The sequence below is a fragment of the Rana temporaria genome, chromosome 2 (assembly GCF_905171775.1).
Source record: "Rana temporaria chromosome 2, aRanTem1.1, whole genome shotgun sequence".
Taxonomy (NCBI): Eukaryota; Metazoa; Chordata; class Amphibia; order Anura; family Ranidae; genus Rana; species Rana temporaria.
This window is the reverse complement of record NC_053490.1, coordinates 60,137,043-60,160,587: the sequence shown is the minus strand read 5'-3', so window position 1 is coordinate 60,160,587 and position 23,545 is coordinate 60,137,043. Positions and strand designations below refer to the sequence as shown.

General features: G+C 42.7%; 1 protein-coding gene across 1 annotated transcript in view; it reads left to right on the top strand.

Annotated features, from left to right (window-relative positions):
* GUCY1A2 (guanylate cyclase 1 soluble subunit alpha 2) overlaps positions 1 to 23,545 on the top strand; it is a 293,950-nt gene that overhangs the window by 192,810 nt on the left and 77,595 nt on the right. Inside the window, exon 5 of the mRNA XM_040340243.1 lies at positions 12,011 to 12,496. Within this exon, the coding sequence (XP_040196177.1) occupies positions 12,011 to 12,496 (486 nt within the window). The remainder of the gene's footprint in view (positions 1 to 12,010; positions 12,497 to 23,545) is intronic.

The following is a 23,545-nucleotide window of genomic DNA, read 5'->3' as shown; positions in this document are numbered from 1 at the left end:
TGTATACTTGCTGAGGCTACGATGCTCTGGTTTTGTAGCACTGCCCACTGAATGGGACCATTGCAGCATGGTATTGTGGGCTTTTAGAGCCGGTTCACGCTAGCGCGATACGGGAACCAGCACAATTCCAGTTCTGGTTCCCGCATCATATAGGAACACCCATACGATCCGATTCCAGTGCAGACCAAAAATAGGGTCCTGCACCAAAGCGATGCAAATTCAGCCATACAATCTGTATGGCTGAATTCGGACCGCACAGACATCGCATGTGATCTGCACAGCAGTGCGCTGCAAATTACATGCAATGTCTAACAATGTCTAACATTGCACCAGTGTGAACCCAGTCTAAAGCCTCGTACACACGATCAGTCCATCCGATGAGAACGGACCGATGGACCGTTTTCATCAGTTAGCCGATGAAGCTGACTGATGGTCCGTCGCGCCTACACACCATCAGTTAAAAAACTGATTGTGTCAGAACGCGGTGACGTAAAACACAACGACGTGCTGAAAAAACTAAGTTCAATGCTTCCAAGCATGCGTCGACTTGATTCTGAGCATGCATGGATTTTTAACCAATGGTCGTGCCTACTAACGATAGTTTTTTAACTATCGGTTAGGTATCCATCGGTTAAATTTAAAACAAGATTGCTTTTTTTTAACCTATGGATAAATAATCTATGGGGCCCACACAGGATCGGTTTTGACCGATGAAAACGGTCCATCAGACCGTTGTCCTCTGTTTAACCTATCGTGTGTACGAGGCCTTAGGGCTTAAAGCAGCCAGTGAGGAGGTGACATAACTTCTCCCAACTGCATGTCAAGGCTTCCTGAAAAGAGTACTTTAGAGTGCAACAATGTAATTGAGTCCTAAAAAAAACAGCTGTTTTGGAGCCACAACATGCTGTGCAATGTATGGAAATCAGACCTAAGAAAAATTCACCCCCCTCATGTGTCGATCATGTTTTTAAATAAAATTAATAACATTTTTGATGTGTATTTATCATTCTGCTGTTTGGGTATTACTAACTTGATGATGTATGAAAGATGTAGTTTCGTTTTATTCTGAAATAAAGTAAAAACAAAAAATTCAAAGTGTGGGTATTGTGCACCTGGATAGGCCTCTCTTACTAGCCTAGCAGCCAGGGTGTCACACGGAAACTTTAGCAAAGTCTCTATCACAGACCTTCCCAAAGATGGAGGTATATTCGGTCCAGAATCCTTCTCAACACAGGATTAAGCACCCGGATCTCTCTTGAATAAACTTTGGTGATCTCAGAACTGACAGGCGACCATCACTCAGCCTCTCAGCAATCATTCGTCCTTCGATGAAGTTCAAGGCCTCTCTTGAGATACCAGCCTCGTGCTCGGTGCTCTCCAAGACAGGTGCTTCATCGGGTGGCTTCCTCCCTCAGGACGGACAGCACAGGACCACTCTGCGATCGTAGAGGTCAGGCCTACATAGTAGATCACAACCCCGGACCAACGTGGTCCTGGAGCCAGGAACACTTGAACACTCACCCCCGGCCATGAGGGCCACACACAGGGGGTGGTGGGACGACAGCTAGGATTGGCAACAACGGCGACGACCCATAACTAATGACGTCTGTCCCTTAAGTACTCTCCCCCAGCATGCACAGTGAGGCGATCAACCCCCACTGATTGGCTGCCGAGGAAAAAAACCTAGGGTGGTACCAACACCCCAGACAACAATAGTGGTCACTCATAGTACAGCCACGGCTGGAACAGAGGCCCAAATTTGGTAAAACAATACAGTCAGAGGTAGTTAAATCTCCGACCACCCTCTAAATTTAAGGCAGCGACAGCTATGAAAGTAGAAGGCCACTACAGTTATTTAGTAAGTTATCTGTACTATAATGATATGAGGTTTTCTGCACTTTGCCCACCTTCAGTACTCTATGCATTGCCTAACTGAATAGGCCTATTTCCTCTATAAATAAAAAAAAATAAAAAAATAATATATATATATATATATATATATATATATATATATATATATATATATATATATATACCTGCATCAATGGTAAATACAATGTAAAGGATGATAATCATTAATTACCATAATAAATAAATAAATTATATTAATGGGCTGCTGCTGTAGTGTAAGGTTTAAAATAAAAAATATATATATATTTCCTCTATACATTGTTTTATAGTAATGCTGACATGCTACAAGTAATTCAAATCCAGCATCAGCTGCTGTGTCACCTTGGATATTTAACCTTATCTATCTTTGCCTCTGGTAGCAGCAATATGGATTACTTCCAACTGATATGACATAGTGCACATTTGCTATATTGGAAATAATGGTAATGCATGTGCTGGTTTGTGGGTCAGTGCTCTTTAAGTATTGCCAGTATCTATATTTATCTGTAATAGATGTCTGAAACGCACACATCAATGCACAGATATGAGCAAGTGCTAATATTCTAATTACCACAAAATCGATAATTTTTTTTTTCTTTTAATACATGTGCATTAAGGTGTCCAAATATTGAAAAAAGTGTGACTAGTTCAATATAAATAATCTTAATATCTTTCTAAAAAAGTTATCTTCACCCAGAGCAAATTTTTCAGGTTGTACCCCGCTCTGACTTTTTATATGCCTCGTAGAGGTATTGTACAAGAATGCCTAGTTTATTAGTTTCAATCATTGTGGTTGTCACAATAGATTTTTAATAATAGGGAATACACAAGGCTACTTTTCTCAGGAAATAGGTGCAGGAACTCAACCACAACCCCCCCCCCCCCCACACACACAACACACACACACAACACACAGACACACACACTATACCACATGAAATAGTGGGTGTGGTCAAATTTCACTAACAGTGGGAGGGTCTTAAAGGGGAATTAAATACCAGGAGTGTGTGTGTGTGTGTGTGTGGGGGGGGGGGGTTGTACTTACAGAATGCAGAGTTTGGGTGTTCTACCTACATAGTGCAGAGTTTATGGGCGTGCTACACACAGAGTGCAGAGTTCAGTATTCTTCCACAGCTGGCCACCTCTGCATCCCCCATCCACGTCTCACTTTAATCCCTCATCAGCTCCGACCTCTGCATGTAACCCCACACCCCCTCCACTGCCCCCATCTTCACCCCCTCCTTAAAAGCTCCACCATCTTCCAAATGTCTTACTTTTGTTGCTGTATTAAGCTGAAGCACCCAGCAGGCTCTAATACCTCCCCGGACACTGTAGATGGCTCCGCCTCTCTCACTTGCAGGGAGATCATCCATTGGGGGTGTCAGAATACCTTCCCAAACACTGTAGGTTGCTCTGCCTCTCTCACTTGCAGGTAAATCATCCAATGGGGGTGTCAGAATACCTCCCCATCACTGTATGTGGTTACGCCTCTCTCACTTGCAGGGAGATCATCCAATGGGGGTGTCAGAATACCTTCCCGAACACTGTAGGTTGCTCTGCCTCTCTCACTTGCAGGGAAAGCATCCAATGGGGGTGTTATCATCTGCACGTTACCCTCATCTCCAGAGCTTTTTCTCAAAAAATAGGTGCAGGAACTCAACCACGACCCTATTCAAATTTCACAAACAGTAGAAGGGTCTATCGCGTCACAAGTAGCCGAACGTCGGTGCGCAGGCACCGTATATAGAGCCGCGCCGACCCCGATTCCCCTTGACAAAATGAGCATGAATCTAATGTTAAATTTTTTTTTTTAGGGTGAACTCCCGCTTTAAGCGGAAAATACAAGAAATGGAGGACACTGAGATAGGAGGGCACCAACAGCAATAAAAACATTGTCTGAAGTTTAAACCTTTTCCGACTCTTCTAAAAAATTAGTTTTTGTCTGTGTCTGCATTGGGGAGATTTCACATTTCTTCCAGTCCTTACAGGAAGTGAGGTGAAATCTCCCTAATAGGGACAGACAGAAACCCTTCTCTGCTCTATCTAAGATTAAATAAAAAAATATAAAAAAAAATATCAAAAGCCAGCAGCTACAAATACTGCAGCTGCTGACTTTAAGGCCAGGTTCACACCTATGCGAATTGAGTGCGGGTTAAACCGCATCCAATACGCAGAACATTTCTAAATACATTGTTTTCAATGAGGCTGGTTCACGGTTCACATATGTGCGATGCATTCGCACTGCGCATTGCAGTAAAACCGTGTGCATCTTTTAGGCATTGCGGTGTGGCTCAGGTGCGAATACAAGCCCATTATCTTCTATGGGTACGCAGCTGATTCGCAGATGTGTTCAGTTCTCTTCAGGAATTTCTCTCATTCAGCTCAATACACTTCTCCCCCACTCTCCTCTCACCCGGAACTTTTCCCAGGTCTCCAAATTCGCATCTGCTGAACACTTCTCTTATCTCTCTGCAGAGATAAGAGAGCTGAAATTCGCACCGCACTATTGTGATTCCGGCCTTAATAAATGGACACTTAACTGTCCAGGGTGCCCGCGATGTCGGCAGCAAAAGCCGAGCAATTGCTTGGCTCTCGGCTGCCCCCGCAGCCATCCTCGGTAAGGGAATCAGGAAGTGAAGTGTTGCGGCTTCACTTCCCAGTTCCCTACTGCGCATCATTACTGGTCCCCGCTGTCTCCTGGAACTAGTGTGTTTCCCAGAAGACATGGGGGGGTGGGGTGCGAGAAGGGGCGTGACTCCCACAAGAGTCTATGCCTGGAAGTGTATTATACAGGTATCTGCACCCCCCTCCCCCCTGAAAGGTGCCAAATGTGACACCGGAGGGGGGAGGGTTCCTAAAAGCGGAGATTCACTTTTTGTGTGGACCTCCGCTTTAAATGTTCTAGATGGAGATAAGGTTTAATTAAATCTGCCCTTAAACTTTCTAGTTATGCCTCCAGGGCAATCCGACTGCATCCAATCTATGTGGATCCAATGCATCTGTTGCAATCCACATGGACCAAGTGCATCCAATGGACATAGATTCAATGCAATCCAACTGCATCCAATGAACGTTGGTCCAATGTATTGAATTCAATCCAACTTTCTCCAATCAACATGGTTCCAAATGGATCTAATGGGTGTAGATCCAATGCATCCAATACAATCCAACTGCATCCAATGGATTTGTTAATGAAATTCTCCTCTTCAAATAGGCGTGCTGGAGGTGGCATATTGCCTCCAGATTACCTGGTAACCACAGGCCAGCTGCTGCTTTAAAAAAAGACAGTGGATCGCGAATCAACAGCTATATTCATGTGAAAGAAGCCTAACTGAGCTCAGTATTTTAGTGAAGAAACCTCAAACCGTGCAGAATGTGCACGGATAACACAAGTCCTAATTCTTACATTGGTTTGCTTTTTTATTTTATTCTTATCTATTTCTTCTCCTCTTCTTCTTGATCGCGCTTGCACTTTCTTTTGCTGCTGCCCCACTTCAGACATTCTCCATCTGCTGTATCTCTCAGCGAAGATAGAAAATGCAATTTTCCCTGAAGCTTTACCACCATTTAATGACATATTTCATTTCCAGACGCTGTGTTGCTGTTTGATATCTGATGATTTGGCGGCTGCTGGTACCCTCTGTATTTTCTAAATTTTATTCTCCTCAGCCATAAGAAATCACAGCTGCTGGTAACATTAGGAACATTATACACTGCTCAAAAAAATTAAAGGAACACTTTGAAAACATATCAGATCTAACGGGCAAAAATCTGGCACATCATTTGATGGAAATTAAAATTATCCACCTACAGAGGGCTGAATTCAAAGCCCCCCCGAAAATCAAAGTGAAAAAATGATGCAGCAAGCTAGTCCATTTTGCTGAAATTTCATTGCAACAACTCAAAATGGTCCTCAGTAGAGTTGAGCGGACATCTGGATGTTCGGGTTCGACAGGTTCGGCAGAACTTCGGAAAAAAGTCCAGGTTCGGGACCCGAACTTGACCCTGAACCCAGAGGCGTATCTAATGAAAATAGCGCCTATGGCAAGCACTGAAACTGTGCCCCTGTCGAAACATTTGAAACCCATCTTTCAGATAACCTTAACAAAAAAAACAGCTAACAAAATTTTTGATATTTATCATCCCTTGTGATGCCTTGGGTAGTGACATATCCTCTTTATGGAGAAATCTGGGGTTTATTAGACCCCCGATCCCTCCTCTGCCCTCCAAGGCCAGGTAAATTCAGAACCAATACTGGAAGTGATGAAATCTTCATCACTTAAGGCCTCAGTTTTCACAGAGGAGAGGGAGAAACTGATGTGCCTCCTTCTCCTTTGTGCACTGCCAATGCGACCAGATGGAATGGGAGAGCCTGGAAGAACAGGGGAGGGCTGTGGCTGAATGCAGCAGGGATAGCACTGCCATTGCCCATTAGCAAAGCTGCTGAAAAGGAGATCCTGCCTATGCTCGGAAGGGGGGAAGAAGAGACCCTCAGACCCTGGTAAGTGCCTTGCTGCCCAGCCACTCAACAGTGCCCCCTTCATATGGCGCCCATGGCACTTGCCATGGCTGTCATACCCTAGATACGCCACTGCTACCACAGTACACAGAGCATGGAAATGCAATTATTTTAGTAAATATACATTTCTAAATACCTTTTCTCATCATCGGTACATAGCAGTCTTGTGCTGATCTTCCAGTGTGAATCACCTAGGCGTGTGGGATCGGGTATGTACCAAAACTTGGTGTTTCCCCTCCCCATATAAAAGAAAGTTCCAAAAGAATGAGGCCTCGTACACACGACCGAGTTTCTCGGCAAAAACCAGCAAGAAACTTGCTGTTTTGTTTTTCTTTGCCGAGGAAACCGCTCGTGTGTACATTTTTCGGCAAGGAAACTGTCGAGGAACTCGTCGAGCCAAAAAGAGAGCATGTTCTCTTTTTCCTCGACGGGAATGGAGAAAATTGGCTTGTCGAGTTCCTCGATAGCCTAACAAGGAACTCGACAAGTAAAACGATGTGTTTCGCCCGTCGAGTTCCTCGGTCGTGTGTACAAGGCCTCAGAGTTGGCGTGGAAGAGGACATAAAGCAGAAATTCCCCTTTAGGCTGGGTTCACACTATCTTAGCATGCGGCTCACAGCAGGGGTCCGGTGCGTCCACGTTTACCAAGACGCAAACATTTGCAAACTCGCACCAGAGCCACAGTGGATATATGTGAACCGGGTCCATAGAGAGCCGGTCAAAATCTCCTCCTATTGCGAATTGGATGTGGAGAACCCAACCTTAGGGTGAAGTTCCGCTTTAGACTTCAAAGGAATAGCACATGGACTCAAATTTGGCACCCCATACTTATTTTTCCTTACTTCCATAACAGCAGAAAGTAGATAAGAAGCTTCAAGATAGCAAGAAGCTCATCTTACCTGTGGGGAGATAAGGATCACCCCTTGCAACATAGTTGAAATATACGCAGTATAAAGCTGGCTGTATATTCCCACCAGTATGAGTTTCCTTTGTCGCTGTAATTTTACATTTTACTTGCTGCTCTGGGCTATGATTAGATTTTACACACACAATGAAAATCTTTTTTTCCCCCTCTCCTTAACACTGAAGTATTTGCTGTCCATTTATAATACTGCCGTTATCTCAACCAACTGTCGCATTTAGATTTTTTGCTGTTGTTATTATTATCGTAGCCTTCAGCTTTTTATAGCATGCCATTATGTTTATTTAATTTATTCCTTTTATATGACTGATGGAAAAACATTTCTTTTCATCTTTAAAGTTTTGCAGCAAAACATTTGCATTTCCCTCTATTATAGGATGGACCATATTTTTACTGATTTCAATCAGTTATTGTATATCTTCTACCAATTAAAGAAAGACTTTGCTTTGCACTATTTGCATATTAACTGGCCGCATAACATAACCCCAGTGTATTTCTAGACAAATAACAACACTCTCTATAAAAAATTAACTCTAAGAAGTTTAAAGTATAATGTTACCAAAAGTATTGGGACACCCGCCTTTACACGCACATGAACTTTAATAGCATTCCATTCTTAGTCCATAGGGTTTAATTTTGCATTTCCCCACCCTAGGGTCTCTGCTAAATATATACTGTATATATATATATATATATATATATATATATATATATATATATATGTGTTATTTAGCCCAAACAAGTCTCTTCTGCTTGTTGCCTTTCTTTAGCAGTGGTTTCCTAGCAGATATTCTACCATGAAGGCCTGATTCACACAGTCTCCTCTTACCAGTTCTAGAGATGTGTCTGCTGCAAAAGGTGGCTACTTTGAAGAACCTAGAATATGAAATATATTTTCAGTTGTTTCACACTTTTTTGTTATGTATAATTCCACATGTGTTAATTCATAGTTTTGATGCCTTCAGTGTGAATCTACAATTTTCATAGTCATGAAAATAAAGAAAACTCTTTGAATGAGAAGATGTGTCCAAACCTTTGGTCTGTACTGTATATATATGTTTTGGGGTTCTAAGATATTGTCTAGCAAAAAATACTGATTTTAACAGGAAGCTCCACCCTAGGTGTTTTGTCACAACGACATCATCAGGAGCGCCACATCCATTTCCTTCATACTATTATTCATTGCTGACTCCACCACGGTGGTAGTTTCATTGGGGCAACAGCTTAACAACACCATCCTATCACGTTGTCCATAGCGTGGAACATATTCCTTTTTTGTCTAAACTTTGTGGCCCTTCTACCAATTAAAGAAAGACTTTGCTTTGCGCTATTTGCATATCAACTGGCCACATTACACAACCCCAGTGTATTTCTAGACAAACCACAAAACTCTTTATAAAAAATTTACTCTAAGAAATGTAAAGTATAATGTTCACTGTATTACCAAGTATTGACGCATCATGAACTTCAATAGCATTCCATTCTTAGTCCATAGGGTTTAATTTTGAGTTTTCCCAACCTAGGGTCTCTGCTAAAAAAAATTATATAATGTTTTGGGGTTCTAAGTAATTTTCGAGCAAAAAAATACTGATTTTAACTGGAAGCTCCACCCTAGGTAGAACAAATTCCTTTTTTGTCTAAACATCGTGGCCCTATCCTCTGTGAATAGGAGGGTTTAGTTTCCCTTTAAAAAAGATTGGAACTTTTTTTGGGTGGGAGATGGTGCCTCTATAAGGGCCCTTTCACACTGGTGCGTTTTTCCCGCGTTTTCGCGGTAAAAATAGCGCCATTAAACGCCCATAAAACGCTCCCCATGCCCCCTCCATTGAAATGAATTAAAAACCGTTGTAAAAACGCAGTAAAAACGTGGTAAAAACGTGGTAAAAACAGAGCGTTAAAATGGGGAGCGTTTTAATAGCGCTATTTTTACTGCGAAAACGCGGCAAAAACGCACCAGTGTGAAAGGGCCCTTAGTCAGGCACTTGTAAAATGATTTTGAACACTCTTATGGAAAATAATCATATTTATTTGGTGTATCTATGAAAGGCCGATGACAGCATTACTGACTCCCTCGTGGATTCTCATTAGGAGTATACAAAGTATCTTTTATCATTAACAATTTTATCTCCACCAACAATGACTCCTTTCCTGCTTCCTTCAAAGGATAGCTCATAGAAACTCACGATTGTCAGCTAGAAGCTAATGTTATTTCAAGAATTGATAACGATAATTTCTGTTAATTGTCTTTTACATACAAATTACTACAAAGATCAAGACTATAACACGCAGGCGGTGAATTTAACTGATCTCAAGATAAAACCTAAAAAAAGACTGTATAAATGAGAAATTGATGCATGGTAATAAAAATGCTACATTAGTTATGCTTTAGTGAATTGACCCAAATGTGTTTTTACATTTGAAATAGAGCGAAGGGCAGAAGCAATCCCCCCTGTAGTAATGTTTGGTTAGTTCACCTGTACCAAAAAAAGCCTATACAGATAAGGGGTATCTGTAGATAAAAACAAACTGTGCAGCTTTGACCAAAGTTAAAAAAAAATTCCCTTACTACATATGTAGTCCATTTATGTACTGTAATTCCTGAAGTTGGGCCGAACAACTCTCAGGCCTCGTACACACGACCGAGTAACTCGTCGGGCGAGACACATCGTTTTCCTAGACGAGTTCCTTGTTAGGCTTGTCGAGGAATTTTGACAAGCTTGCTTTGCGTACACACGGTCAAGACAAAATCTCCTTGTTCTCAAACACGGTGACGTACAACACATACAACGGTGGGGAAGTTCGATTCCACTGGCACAACTCTTGGGGCTGCTTTTGCTAATCTCATGTGTTTGCGTGTTAGGTAAAAGTTTGGTAAGAGACGATTTGCACTTTACAGTCTGTTAAAGCTTGAAAAATGTGTTCTCTCCATTACAAATGCTACTTTTACTCCCGTCTCATACTTTATTCTGAGCAAGCGCGGGTTTCTAAGCATATACACGCTCGAGTTTCTCGTTGAAAACCAGCCCGACAAGGAACACGACGAGGAGGTTGAGACTCCCGTCGAGGAAAAAGAGAACTTGCTCTCTTTTTTCCTCATCGAGTTCCTCGACAGTTTCCTCGATGAAAAACGTACACACGACCGTTTTCCTCTGCAAAAAAGCACTCCCACCAAGTTTCTTGATGGATTCTGTCGAGTTTCTCGGTTGTGTGTACGAGGCCTTAGAGATGGCATCCTGTCTTGTTGTTAGGACATTGCTGAAACACTCCTAGCCAATTTAGAACTCCTTGCATGTGCTCTCTCTCTCTCTGTCGCAGTAGCTCTGAGCTGAGCGATGTTGCAATGGTGGAGTGAGGGGGTTTGAAAACACACTTCTGTGATGTTGGGGGTGAGCAGTAATGACTTGGAGCATCTTACCAATGTCCTATCAACAAGGCAGGATAAGATATATTGCCATCTCTGGGAGTTTTTTGGCAAGGCTTTGGAAAGTACGTAATAGACCTCTACCTAAAACAAGGGCATTACCCAACGTTTGTCAACATGGCACAAAGCCCCTCTTCCCTGCATTATCAATTTTTCGGTCAAGGTAAACTAACCCTTTAATACCTGTTGATTTTGCCAGTAGTTGCATTGACTTTCCACTTCAACAAAATGGAAAATGGATTGGAAAATGGTTACAGTAGTGACAACACTCTTTGTTCTGCAGTGAAATGTATTGTTATCCTGTGGAAGCTTATTTAGTTTTATATGGACTCTAAGTAAGCCACAAATAAATGGAAGTGCTCATTCAGGGCCAGGCTACATTCTCTTTATAACTACTTCTGCTACCTAAACTTGCAATCCTGAGTAGATGACCTGTGTAAGCTAAATTCCTTCCCCCTGCCCATTTATGGCAGGCAATTGGCGAGTCAGGTGCCAAGCACTGCATTATGTCAAGAGTGTAGAAGGCCACATGCTCAGGCCCAGATTTACTCCCTTTGTCGTCCCAAGGCCTGGTCCTTCAAAGCCACCCCCCCAACCCATGCCCATCACTGCCGTCTCACCGTGCCCATCATTGCTGCCTCCCTCACCATAATTGCTGCCTTACTGTGCCCTCATTGTAGCCCCCTCGCCATCATTACAGCCTCCCTCACCGTCATTACAGTCCCCTCACCATCATTACAGCCCCCCTCACCATCATTGCAACCCCTCTCACCATCATTGCAGCCTTACTGTGCCAAACAATGTAGCCTCACCAGTCAGTGTGTGCATTACGCACATCGGGCATCTCCTGCTCCTGCTGTGTCATGGAGCTCACTGTGAAAAGTTTGGGTGCGCTGTGATAAAAGTCCCGCCCTCCTCCTAGACCAGCTTTTGTGATAGAAAGAACACTGCCTCTATCACACAAGCGGGTCTAGAAGGAGGGCGGGACTTTTATCACAGCGCGCCCAAACTTTTCACAGTGAGCTCCGTGACACAGCAGTCTCCCGCTATGTGTTACAACTGGCGCCGCCCCTGCACCCACTGCCGCCCTGAGGCCTGGCCTCGGTGGCCTTGTCAGGAATCCGGCCCTGCACATGCTTCTTCATAACTGGAAGTAGTGTCTGCCAAACAGGGTGGCAGTGGAATGTTAGGAAGGCGTAGATAAAGTGCCAGGTTTATTTTAACCTTGATGCTTATATGTGTGTGTTATTTTTTGCAGGTGATGGAGGTGAAAGGTCAGATGATTCTTGTTTCTGAGTCCAATTGTATTCTATTTTTGGGTTCTCCACGTGTTGACAAACTGGACGAGCTGATGGGGCGAGGCTTGCATCTTTCTGACATACCCATCCATGATGCCACCCGTGATGTTATCCTGGTTGGAGAGCAGGCTAAGGCTCAGGATGGTCTCAAGAAGCGAATGGATAAACTAAAAGCCACCTTAGAAAAAACCCACCAGGCTTTGGAAGAGGAGAAGAAAAGGACTGTGGATCTTCTTTATTCCATATTCCCAGGAGATGTGGCTCAGCAACTCTGGGAAGGGAAGTCTGTTCAGGCCAGGAAGTTCGATGAGGTCACCATGCTCTTTTCTGACATTGTGGGGTTCACAGCCGTCTGTGCACAATGCACTCCAATGCAAGTGATTAGTATGTTGAATGAACTGTACACTCTATTTGATTACCAGTGTGGATTCCTGGATATATATAAGGTAATCCAGTTTAATTATGTTTATCATTATAATTCTGGTATTTCTGCTTCTCATCTAATTATTTTTTTAAAGATATTATTGTATATTCTTTTATTATAGAGGAAATTTGGGGATTAATAAAAAGTAAAAAAAGCATTAGCAACTATCTAAACACTTATTGGGCCAGATCTTTCATAGGTGTGTGCAGCCTATTGCATTAGGGTGTGCACCCCAAAGCTCAAACTAACATGCGTGTGTGTAAGTATATATAGGGCAATGGACCGTGTCAGTAGAGCAGTGGAGAGGTGTCAGTAGGGCAGAGATGATTGGTGTCAGTAGTTTATTTTTAATATTTTTTTTACAATCATTTTTTTTGGAGCCCCATTTGGGGGCTTTGGTGAAATGTCAGGGGTCTAAACAGACCCCTGATGTCTCACTTTAGATACAGAGGAAGGGCCTGAGGACAGAGATTTCCCAGTCCCTTTCTCTGCAGCCAAGCAGCAGGGGGAATCTGTGCAGCACAGAGTGATTAGGGTGTGCCCAGGCACATCTGGCACACCCTGTGTGCACACCTATGCATTTCAAGATGTTTCTCATTCATGGATCCCACATTTTAAGCTTTTGCTTGGACAGTTATTCAAAAAAAAAAGATTTTTGCTGAGATTATGATCCCTTGCTCTTACTGAGATTAACATTCGGTTCATGCACCAATTTTCTGGAAGAAAACAGGGAAACACTTTCACATGCATGTGCCTCAAATATACAGTAATCATTTTGGAACCCAAAGACATAGCTGAAGTTAGACACCTAGGCCTGGATTCACGTAGAAGAGCGCATCTTTGTGTGGGCGTAACGTATCCTATTTACGTTACGCCTCCGCAACTTTGACAGGCAAGTGCAGTATTCACAAACCAAAGTTGTGGCGGCGTATCGTAGATAGGCCGGCGTAAGCCCGCTTAATTCAAATGTGGAAGATGTGGGCGTGTGTTATGTAAATTTATTGTGACCCCACGTAAATGACGCTTTTTACAAACGGTGCATGCGCCGTCCGTGAAAGTATCCCAGTGCGCATGCTCCAAATTAACCCGCAAAAAGCCAATGCTTTAGACGTGAACGTAAATGACGCCCAGCCCTATTCGCGAACAACTTACGCAAACGGCGTAAAACGTGAAAAATTTTACGCTGTTCCGACGTCCATACCTAACATTGGTACGCATCATCTACGCCTCATAGAGCAGGGGTAACTTATCGCCGGACAAAGCCTTGCGTAAACGGCGTATCTCTACTGCGACGGCCGGGCGTACGTTCGTGAATAGGCGTATCTAGCTGATTTACATATTTCTAGGCGTAAATTAGCGTACACGCCCCTAGCGGCCAGCGTAAATATGCAGTTAAGATACAACGGCGTAGGAGACTTACGCTGGTCGTATCTTATACAAATTCTGGCGTATCTGATTCTTTGAATCAGGTGCCAAGATACGACGCCTCAGACTCAGAGATACGGCGGCGTATATGGAGATACGCCGTCGTATCTCCTACGTGAATCCGGGCCCATGTTGCTATAGCAATGTTTACATTTTGATTCCTTTTTATAAAGGCTCCACTATTTTGTACCTGTTTGCTTTTTATGTGGAACTAACTGTACATTTAATTAAACAAGAAGCAAGGTGAGATGTTGACTAAACTGTAGCTGTGTGACTCCTCTAAACGGCCAATGCACTTCTTTCCCACCATGGTACTTTTGCTGCATTTATAAGAATGGGAACATCTAGTCCCGTTGTCCTCAGCATTGTCCCACAGGTGTTTTATGGCAAATAGCCATGTTAAATTAGATCTAAATTTCATCATCGGTTATACAGACTTTGGGGGAGATTTACTAAAACTGGTGCACACAGAATCTGGTGCAGTTGTGCATAGTAACCAATTAGAGTCTAGATTTTCTTGTCAAAGCTTAAAGGGGTTGTAAAGGTTTGTATTATTTTCTAAATAGGTTCATTTAAGCTAGTGCATTGTTGGTTCACTTACCTTTTCCTTTGATTTCCCTTCTAAATGTTTTTTTTTCTTTGTCTGAATTTCTCACTTCCTGTTCCTCCTCAGTAAGCTTTCCCCCATCATCCGAGCCGTTCTGGTTGGGGGTTAGTCGGCATGCTTGCCCCCTCCCTTGGGACTACATCCCTGTGGGGAGACACTCTCCCTGCAGGGATGTAGTCCCAAGGGAGGGGGCAGGGATGCTGACTAACCAAGGGAAATCAAAGAAAAAGGTAAGTGAACCAACAATGCACTAGCTTAAAGGAACCTATTTAGAAAATAAAAAACAAACCTTTACAACCCCATTAACTAGTTGCCGACCAGCCGCCGTCATTCTACGGCGGCAGGTCGGCTCTCCTGGGCGAGAGCCCGTAGCTATACGTCGGCTCTTTTAGTGGCCACTAGGGGCGCGCCCCCCGCTCGTTCGTGACTCCCGTGCAGGTGCCCGGCGGGCGCGATCGCCGCCGGGCACCCGCGATTGCTCGTTACAGAGCGGGGACCGGGAGCTGTGTGTGTAAACACACAGCTCCCGGTCCTGTCAGCGGGGGAAATGCTGATCTTCTGTTCATACAATGTATGAACAGAGGATCAGTGTTTCCCCTAGTGAGGCCCCCCCCCCCCCCACAGTAACAACACACCCAGGCATACTTAACCCCTTCCCCGCCCCCTAGTGTTAACCCCTTCACTGCCAGTGGCATTTTTATAGTAATCCAATGCATTTTTATAGCACTGATCGCTATAAAAAAGCCAATGGTCCCAAAAATGTGTCAAAAGTGTCCGAAGTGTCCACCATAATGTCGCAGTACCGAAAAAAAATCGCTGATCGCCACCATTACTAGTAAAAAAAATATATTAATAAAAATGACATAAAAATACCCCCTATTTTGTAAACGCTATAACTTTTGCGCAAACCAATCAATAAACGCTTATTGCGATTTTTTTTTAATTAAAAATATGTAGAAGAATACGTATTGTCCTAAACTGAGGAAAAATAATGTTTTTTTATATATTTTTGGGGGATATTTATTACAGCAAAAAGTAAAAAATATTCATTTTTTTCAAAATTGTCGCTCTATTTTTGTTTATAGTGCAAAAAAAAACAAAAAAACGCAGAGGTGATCAAATACCACCAAAAGAAAGCTCTATTTGTGGGAAAAAAAGGACGCCAATTTTGTTTGGGAGCCACGTCGCACGACCGCGCAATTGTCAGTTAAAGCATCGCAGTCCCGAATCGCAAAAAGTGCTCTGGTCTTTGGGCAGCAAAGGGGTTAAGTGGTTAAGCTTTGACAAGAAAACCTAGAAGCTGATTGGTTACTATGCACAGCTGCACCAGATTCTGTGTGCACCAGTTTTAGTAAATATCCCCCTTTGTCTTCTTGCTGAGGAACAACACAATACTGTTGAAGTCGGTTGCTGGCTATGTACCTGATTTTGTTGTACAAACCTGGGACTCTAGGTTGCTCTGGAGCTCATGGGGCCACATAAGAATTCTTCTCTGGCACTGTGAAAGCGATAACGTGTACAATGTGGATTTGGACTACTTGTTTTGCTGAATCAAGTGTTGCCAGGGTTTTAAGGAATAGTGCAGAATCTGCACAATACTAATGTACTCATTTCATCAAAGGAACTGTTGTGTATTACCACGTATTAATGGCTACTTTAATGTTCTTGCAAAGTTCTTCTTATGAAAATAAGTTTCAATATAGTTTTTGGGAAATGCCTGAAAACAACAATTATGCTTATTAAAAATGTAACTCAGATGTATAGTATTAAAGGTTCAAAACACAATAGATTCATCTTTACTATTAGGTTAACATTGCGTTAAACACTGCGCTTAGCTTCTTTACTAAAGGGCTGCTCTTCAGTAACCACAAGCTTGAGCTTAATATAAGTCCGTCTTCTCACCTCTCGCTGCACCAGCACTGTTCTTCAGAAGTGAATACAGAAGTAGTCAACACTAAGCACTTATGTGTTCAATGTTAATGTCACATCCCATGGAAGTAGATCTTCAAATTGTAGGCATAGGTCAGTTCAGACCACTGAATTTTAATGCCATATAAAAGTTTTGCTTGTAGGTGGCATGCAAGTCGCCCCATTTCTCAGACCCTAATGCCACGTACACACGATCGGTTCATCCGATTAAAACTGACCGATGGGTTTTTTCATCAGATATCCGATGAAGCTGACTTTCATCAGTCTTGCCTACACACCATCAGTTAAAAATCCGTTCGTGTCAGAACATGGTGACGTAAAACACTACGACGTGCTGAGAAAAATGAATTTCAATGCTTCCGAGCATGCGTCCACTTGATTCTGAGCATGCATGGATTTTTAACCGAAGGATTTGCCCACGGACGATCGTTTTTTTAACCATCAGATAATTTTAAAACAGGTTCTACGTTTTTTCACTGATGGGGAAAAAAAACTATGGGGCCCACACACGATCGGTCCGTTTTCATCAGACGAACCGATCATGTGTACAGGGCATAAGGGGTCAATTTACTAAAAGCACATAGACTGTTTCCTTTGCAATGGAAGCTTCACTGTGCAGGGGAATTTCCCCCAAAGCTTAGTGTATGACAGGGGTATGCAATTAGCAGACCTCCAGCTGTTACAGATCTACAAGTCCCATGAGGCATAGCAAGACACAAACATGACACACAGAGGCAGAGGCATGATGTTTTGCAACAGCTGGAGGTCCGCTAATTGCATATCCCTGGTGTATGAGGTGAATCTCTGTTGGTGTCCATCATGCAATCGTTTGCAAGCAAAAACTATTTTTCATTTTCCTTGCATGTGATTGGGTTATTTTTTTGCAAAGGTAACATTTTGCCACATTTACTAAGCTGTGGGGCAAATTTCCTTGGAGCATGTGCAGCCTAGGCAAGACCCTTGTAGGGCAAGACTCTAAGAGAATAAGTGACCTAAGAGTATAGCTTTGAATGTGGGCTTACTGTATGTATTTGGCCACATAGGGGGCAGAACTGTGGCATAATAAGATAAGATTGAAGTGGGTAAGATGTGCAGGAAAGAAATGCAGAGGGCATCACGACAGGCAATATGTGCAGCAGAGGCATGCAGAGGGTATGACAGCTTCTGCATAGGCTGTGACCATGGGCAGTATGTGTAGAAGAGGTACGTGGAGAATATGACATGGAGAGAAATGCAGGTGACAGTGCGTTGGCAGCCAAAGGGAAATAAGTTAGCAATTTTGGCATCATTTTCTGTACATGCAAAATCTGCAATTTTGTGGCAAAATCACGTTTGCAGAAACATACAGTTTATCCTAAAATTGCCACCTATTCTGCAGAAATCCATTTATCATCCACTGTATGCTATTATTCATAAAAATTCTGACCTGGGAAGGGATGAAGACATATTGCCGGGATAAATACTATGATTTCTTTTAGATAAATACACTTATACATTACAACATTACTCAGCATGCAGACACTTAAAGCCCATCTCCAGCCACACAAAAAAAACCTTTGTAAAGGCCCGTAAACACGGTCTGACTTTCGGCCAACAAACTTCAAAATCTGCAAGTTTTCAATTTTGTCCGATCGTGTGTACGCTCCATCGGACCAACTTTTTCGGGTTTCATCGGACAAAAAGTTGGGTCTGCAAACGGACAAACTTTTCGACAACAAAGTGCAAATACGCATTGCTCAGAACCAATGTTAAAATCAACCAACAATAGCAGAAGTTAACCAAAGTGTGGCGGTAAAGAGCACAAAAGAGCAGAAAAACCACGTGATGTTGGAAACGTTTTAGAAAAGTTTGCAGAAAAGTCAGAGCGTCTGTATGCTATGGGTGTGACCGGACAACTCACTTCGGACAAAAATCCAAGGGAAAGTTTGTCGGATGTCCGACCGTGTTTACGAGGCTTAAAGGGTCACTAAAGGAAATTATTTTTTTAGCTAAATAGTTTCCTTTACCTTACTGCAGTACTGGTTTCATGTCCTCATTGTTCGTGTTTGCTTTGAAGTAGCTGTAATTCTGCTGTGATCTCCACACTTCCTGGTTGCCTGTTTCCTTATAACCATCGTACTGAGAGATTTTCACGGTGGTCTAAGCTGTCATTACTGTGTGTCTAAAACTCCTCAGAACCAATCAGATTCATTTTAAAAACAAAACACTGCCCTGGATTTGTTTGTTTTTGTTCTGTGAGTCTTCCCGACTCACCTCTTACCCGGAACTTCATGTATGTCCTTTAAAACCGAAAGTGAAACTAGAGGCACATTATATGATAGATTAAATTCAATTTTTAATCATTTTTAAAAGCAATCAGTTAACTTTTATGTCTCTATACCCAATAAACAGTCATTTCAGCAAAAAAAATGTTTTCCTTTAGTGACCCTTTAAGAAGTGAAGAAGTCCATACACTGTCCTATAACTTTATTTTTCCTGTTACAGTAAAAAATGGTTCCCACAGTTGTTAGAAGCGTTCCCCTCTTGGGAACGCATATGTTGCTGTTCCCAGAATATTTTATGCAAATGGAATTTATTTACAAAATTAAGGAATTTATCTGTTGCTTGATTGCAGTCAAAACTAACCTACTAAGGACATGTACTAAGAATGATAACATAATTGACATAATAAAACTTGCAACAATTACAGTATCAGAGTAAGAATTATTATATAACCCTATAATTTAGTATGTTTGTTTTCAGCACTTACTGTATAATAAGCTAAATTTCCTGAATCCTTAACTTAACCCCTAGTAACTTGTTGTTCTCCATATGTAACATTTGGAATATAGACCAGAATGTTTTAATATGTCAGTGCAAAAGACATTGAGATTGCATGCTAATAAGATGGCATGTCTTAATTAGACAGAGCCAACCATTTCAAGTAAAAAAAAATAGTTTGGGACAAGGCATTGACAGCTGCTGATTGGCAAACAATAAGCTTATCTATCAGCGATTAAAATGCAAGTAGTAATTCCCCCTGCTAGACTCGCCCCTTGCGCACCCTGTTGTAGTGCTTATAGGTAAAGCCAATGTCATAGTGACAACAATTACCTAATTTCAGAAGTGGTGGGACAGTATTGTCACCCACCAAAGGAATTTGCAAGCTCAGGACTTGCCTGGGAGGATCAACAGGTTAATTTGTTAACTGGCCCCAAAACCACATTGTCACAATGGATCACCAGGAATGGTTCCTTACGATCAAGGACAGTCAATTCTGAAACTCTACAAGCCTGAAGCCTTTTACACAACTAGTTGAGAACTGACAGCTCAGGTTGGAGCCACTGTATTACCAATCCACTGTACTAACAATCCAATGTTACAGCAATATCCCCTGCTGATCTATTGTGTTCTGTTAGGGGGACGGCCCCTCACCAGAACACTCCGGTCAATGGTTAAGAGCACTGATTGGGCACCGGTGAGCAGACATTTCTTGACCATGAGCCTTCGACAGAAGTTGGTCAGCTTCTGTCAGACCTGCTGCCATACACATGGACCGAATATCTGCCAGTTTCTATTGGACCAGTCAATGCTGGCCGACATTCGGCCCATGTGTACTAGGCTTAAGTAATGGCAACCAGAAAAAAAAAAACATCTATGTCAGAAGGTCTAAGGAAATGTCCCAGATGGGTTCCAAATATGGTTGCTCCGTTACCAATTTTGTAAGACCGAGTACAAGTACCAATACTTTTTTTAAGGACTCGCCAATACCGATTACTTTTTTTTTTATTTCAAAAGGTTTTTATTTTGAGAAATAAACAGAAGGAAAACAGCAGTAAACTGTGTCATGTAAAAGACAAAGCAAAATGTGAGATACAAGATATACATAGGTTAGCTGTAGGTAGAAAAGTAAAATTTTCAAATACCCCTGATCCACATTTAAACAGAGGAGTATACTAACTGTCGGACAATATTGAGAGTAGATCAACCGGATTGGTGGAAGGTTTCGCACCTCCCGGCACCCCTAACCGGAGCATACTGTGCCGGAAGGGTAAACCCCCAATCACCATTTACAGCCTGAGCCCCTTCGACTCGGAAGGGTATATCGTCAGGGCGTGTGGATCAGAGTAAAATACAACAGAGGGTCAATCTACCCAACACTATGCACATTAACTTTTCAACCTTGCATCCAATTTAATAAAATAAAATAAATAAATAAAGATAGATCAAAGGTCCAGTATGGACAGAAAGAGAGAGAAGAGAAGGATAAAGGAAGAGCGCATCACTAGGTAATCTGCGTACATTCTATGTTCGCAGAATGGAAGGGCCAAGGATATGCCCATCAATCGAGCCCATGGTTCCCAAGTGATCTTGATATTATTAGTTGTGTCTTGCACTATACTGGACAGTTTGATTACTTTTTTTTATGTAATTTTTTGACAGTGGCACTAATATGCAGCACTGATGGGCACTGATGAAGAGTGGACTGTGTCTGTAGTTTTTAATAAAAAATAAATTACAATTTTATTTTTTACGATGTATTTGTTTAATTATTTATGAAAATGTATATATTTTATTTTTGTTATTTTTTGGGGTTTCTTTTTTTGGGGGGAGGGGGGGCGGGTGGATGGTGTCAGTGTTTTTTTTTTTTTTACAATTTTTAAATGTCTATTACAATTATTTTCTTTTTTTTAATTAGCCCTGTTGGGGAGGGGGGGCTTTGGTTAGATATCAGGGGTCCTAAGAGACCCCTGACATCTCCCCTCTGAGACAGGGAAAGGGACTGAGGACACATATTCCCCAATCCCTTTCTTAGCAGCCTCAGCTGCACTGAAGATGAATGGACAGGAGACAGCGGCTCCTGTCATTCATAAACTGAGACATCATAAACACGGGTTTGCGAATTCTCAGTTATGAATGGACAGTCAGTGATCACTGACTATTCATTTAGAAAAGGAAGGAGCCGGTAAATGACATATTTACTGGCTCCTTCCTCCACTCTCCATTCTGACAGATCTGGGACGGGGGGGATGGAGGAGCACAGAGGTGGACTGGAGGGGGACCAGAGGAGGATGCGGAGGGGGATCGGAGGAGGATGGAGGAGGATGCGGAGGGGGACCGAAGGAGGATGGAGGAGGACATGGAGGGGGACCAGAGGAGCATGGAGGAGGACACAGGGGACAGTCAGGGGTGATCGATGCGGCGGTGGGGGGAGTTACAAGTACCAATCTCCCTGTATAGATTTAAATAAAGCAGGGAGAGGGGGAGAATCGGACATCAGCTGCTTTATTTAAATCTATACAGGGAGATCGGTTCTTGTAACTCCCCCCACCACCGCATCGATCACCCCTGTCCAGGTATCGGATTAGGCATTGGAGCATTTGCATAAGTACAAGTACTCGTGCAAATGCTCGGTATCGGCACCGATACCTCTACTAGTATCGGTACCGGTGCAACCCTAGTTCCAACTGGGATTTCTGTTAGCAGGTCTACTTGTCACTTTGCAGGAGGATTAAGGGTAACTAAAAAAGGCAGAAAAACTAAAATTGTGTACATCTCTGCAATACATGTATATTTCCCCATGTTTTCTCCCTTTTAACATTCACATAAACGCTCTTCCCTTTAGCAGATGGCACCCCACACATCTGCTAACACGTGGTTTGGAACGGTTTTGAAAAAGGGTCAGGGGCCTTTTTTTGTGCATTTCTTTCATTTCGATGGGCCACCCTACATGCAAGGGCTGCCCTACACATGATGCATGGGAACGCTTAGAAACATGCACACGCTTCATCATACCTATATGGTGTGAATGGAGCCTTATATGACCTATACAGGCTCTCCCTGCTTCGTCATCCAGGCTTTTTATTTGCGTGTAATACACTCCCACAAACCGGCTTCTTTTTTTTTTTCTTTTTTAGATATTGGAACTCCTGCTTTGTGTCTTGTAACCTGGACTTTAGAAATCTAATCAGACAACTAAACTAACCATAAAGTATTTTTTCTGTTACTGTCTGATGCCTATAAGATTTGACAGTCTGTGTCCAAGGACCTCCATCCGTACTTGTATGCAGAGGCGGACTGACCATTCGAGCACTCGGGCACTGCCCGAGGGCCCCATGCCACTAGGGGGCCCCATTAGGGTGTATGTGTATACTGTGTGTGTATATTGTGTGTGTATACTGTGTGTCTGTGTGTGTATACTGTGTATGTATACTGTATGTGTGTGTGTATACTGTGTTGCCCCATAATCTATTGCCTGGGGGCCCCATAATCTCCTATTGCCCGGGGGCCTCATGAGGTGTCAGTCCGCCCCTGCTTGTATGCATGAATACTTTCAGATGTGCGTTTACCAGCATACAACCCCATCCTGTCATTTGTACAGGTGGCTGTATACAACACCTGTGACTCCCAGACACAGAAATGTGCCTGTTCCTTTTATGCTGGACAGCCCTGTACGCCCTTGTGTATGAGCCCTAATGAATCCTGAAGGCTTTAATGAACTGCTTCAGCTCTCACATCTGTTTACTCCTTTAGGCTGCATTCACACTTCAGCATTTTGAATCGGGGGCAGATTTGCTGCGAATCTGCCCACGATTTAAAGTCACTGATTTGTGAATAGCAAATCTCAGGACTCATATTTGAGATACCATTCATTTGAATGACACCTCAAATCGCAGCGCAGGTCTGCCATGATTGTCGCATGATAAATTGCGTTGCAATCACGGCAACACGCTTTTCGGGAAGCATGTCGCCCAATAGTAGCTCCTGAACTTTTATTGGGGCGACATGCTTCCCGCGATGCGTGTCGCCACGACTTCAGCGCGATTTATTGTGCGACAATCACGGCAGACCCACGCCACGATTTTAGGTGCCATTCAAATGAATGCCATCTCAAATGTGAGTCCTGAAATTTGTCATTCACACATCAGCGCTTTCAAATCGTGGGCAGATTCGCAGCAAATCTGCCCGTGATTCAAAATGCTGAAGTGTGAACGCAGCCTTACAGACCAGAGTCATTTTTAGATTTCTGCTATGGGTCTTTTTTCTGGCTATAACTATGTCATAATTTAACCACTTAAAGACTGGAAGGATTTACCCCCTTAATGACCAAGCCATTTTTTTTATATACGA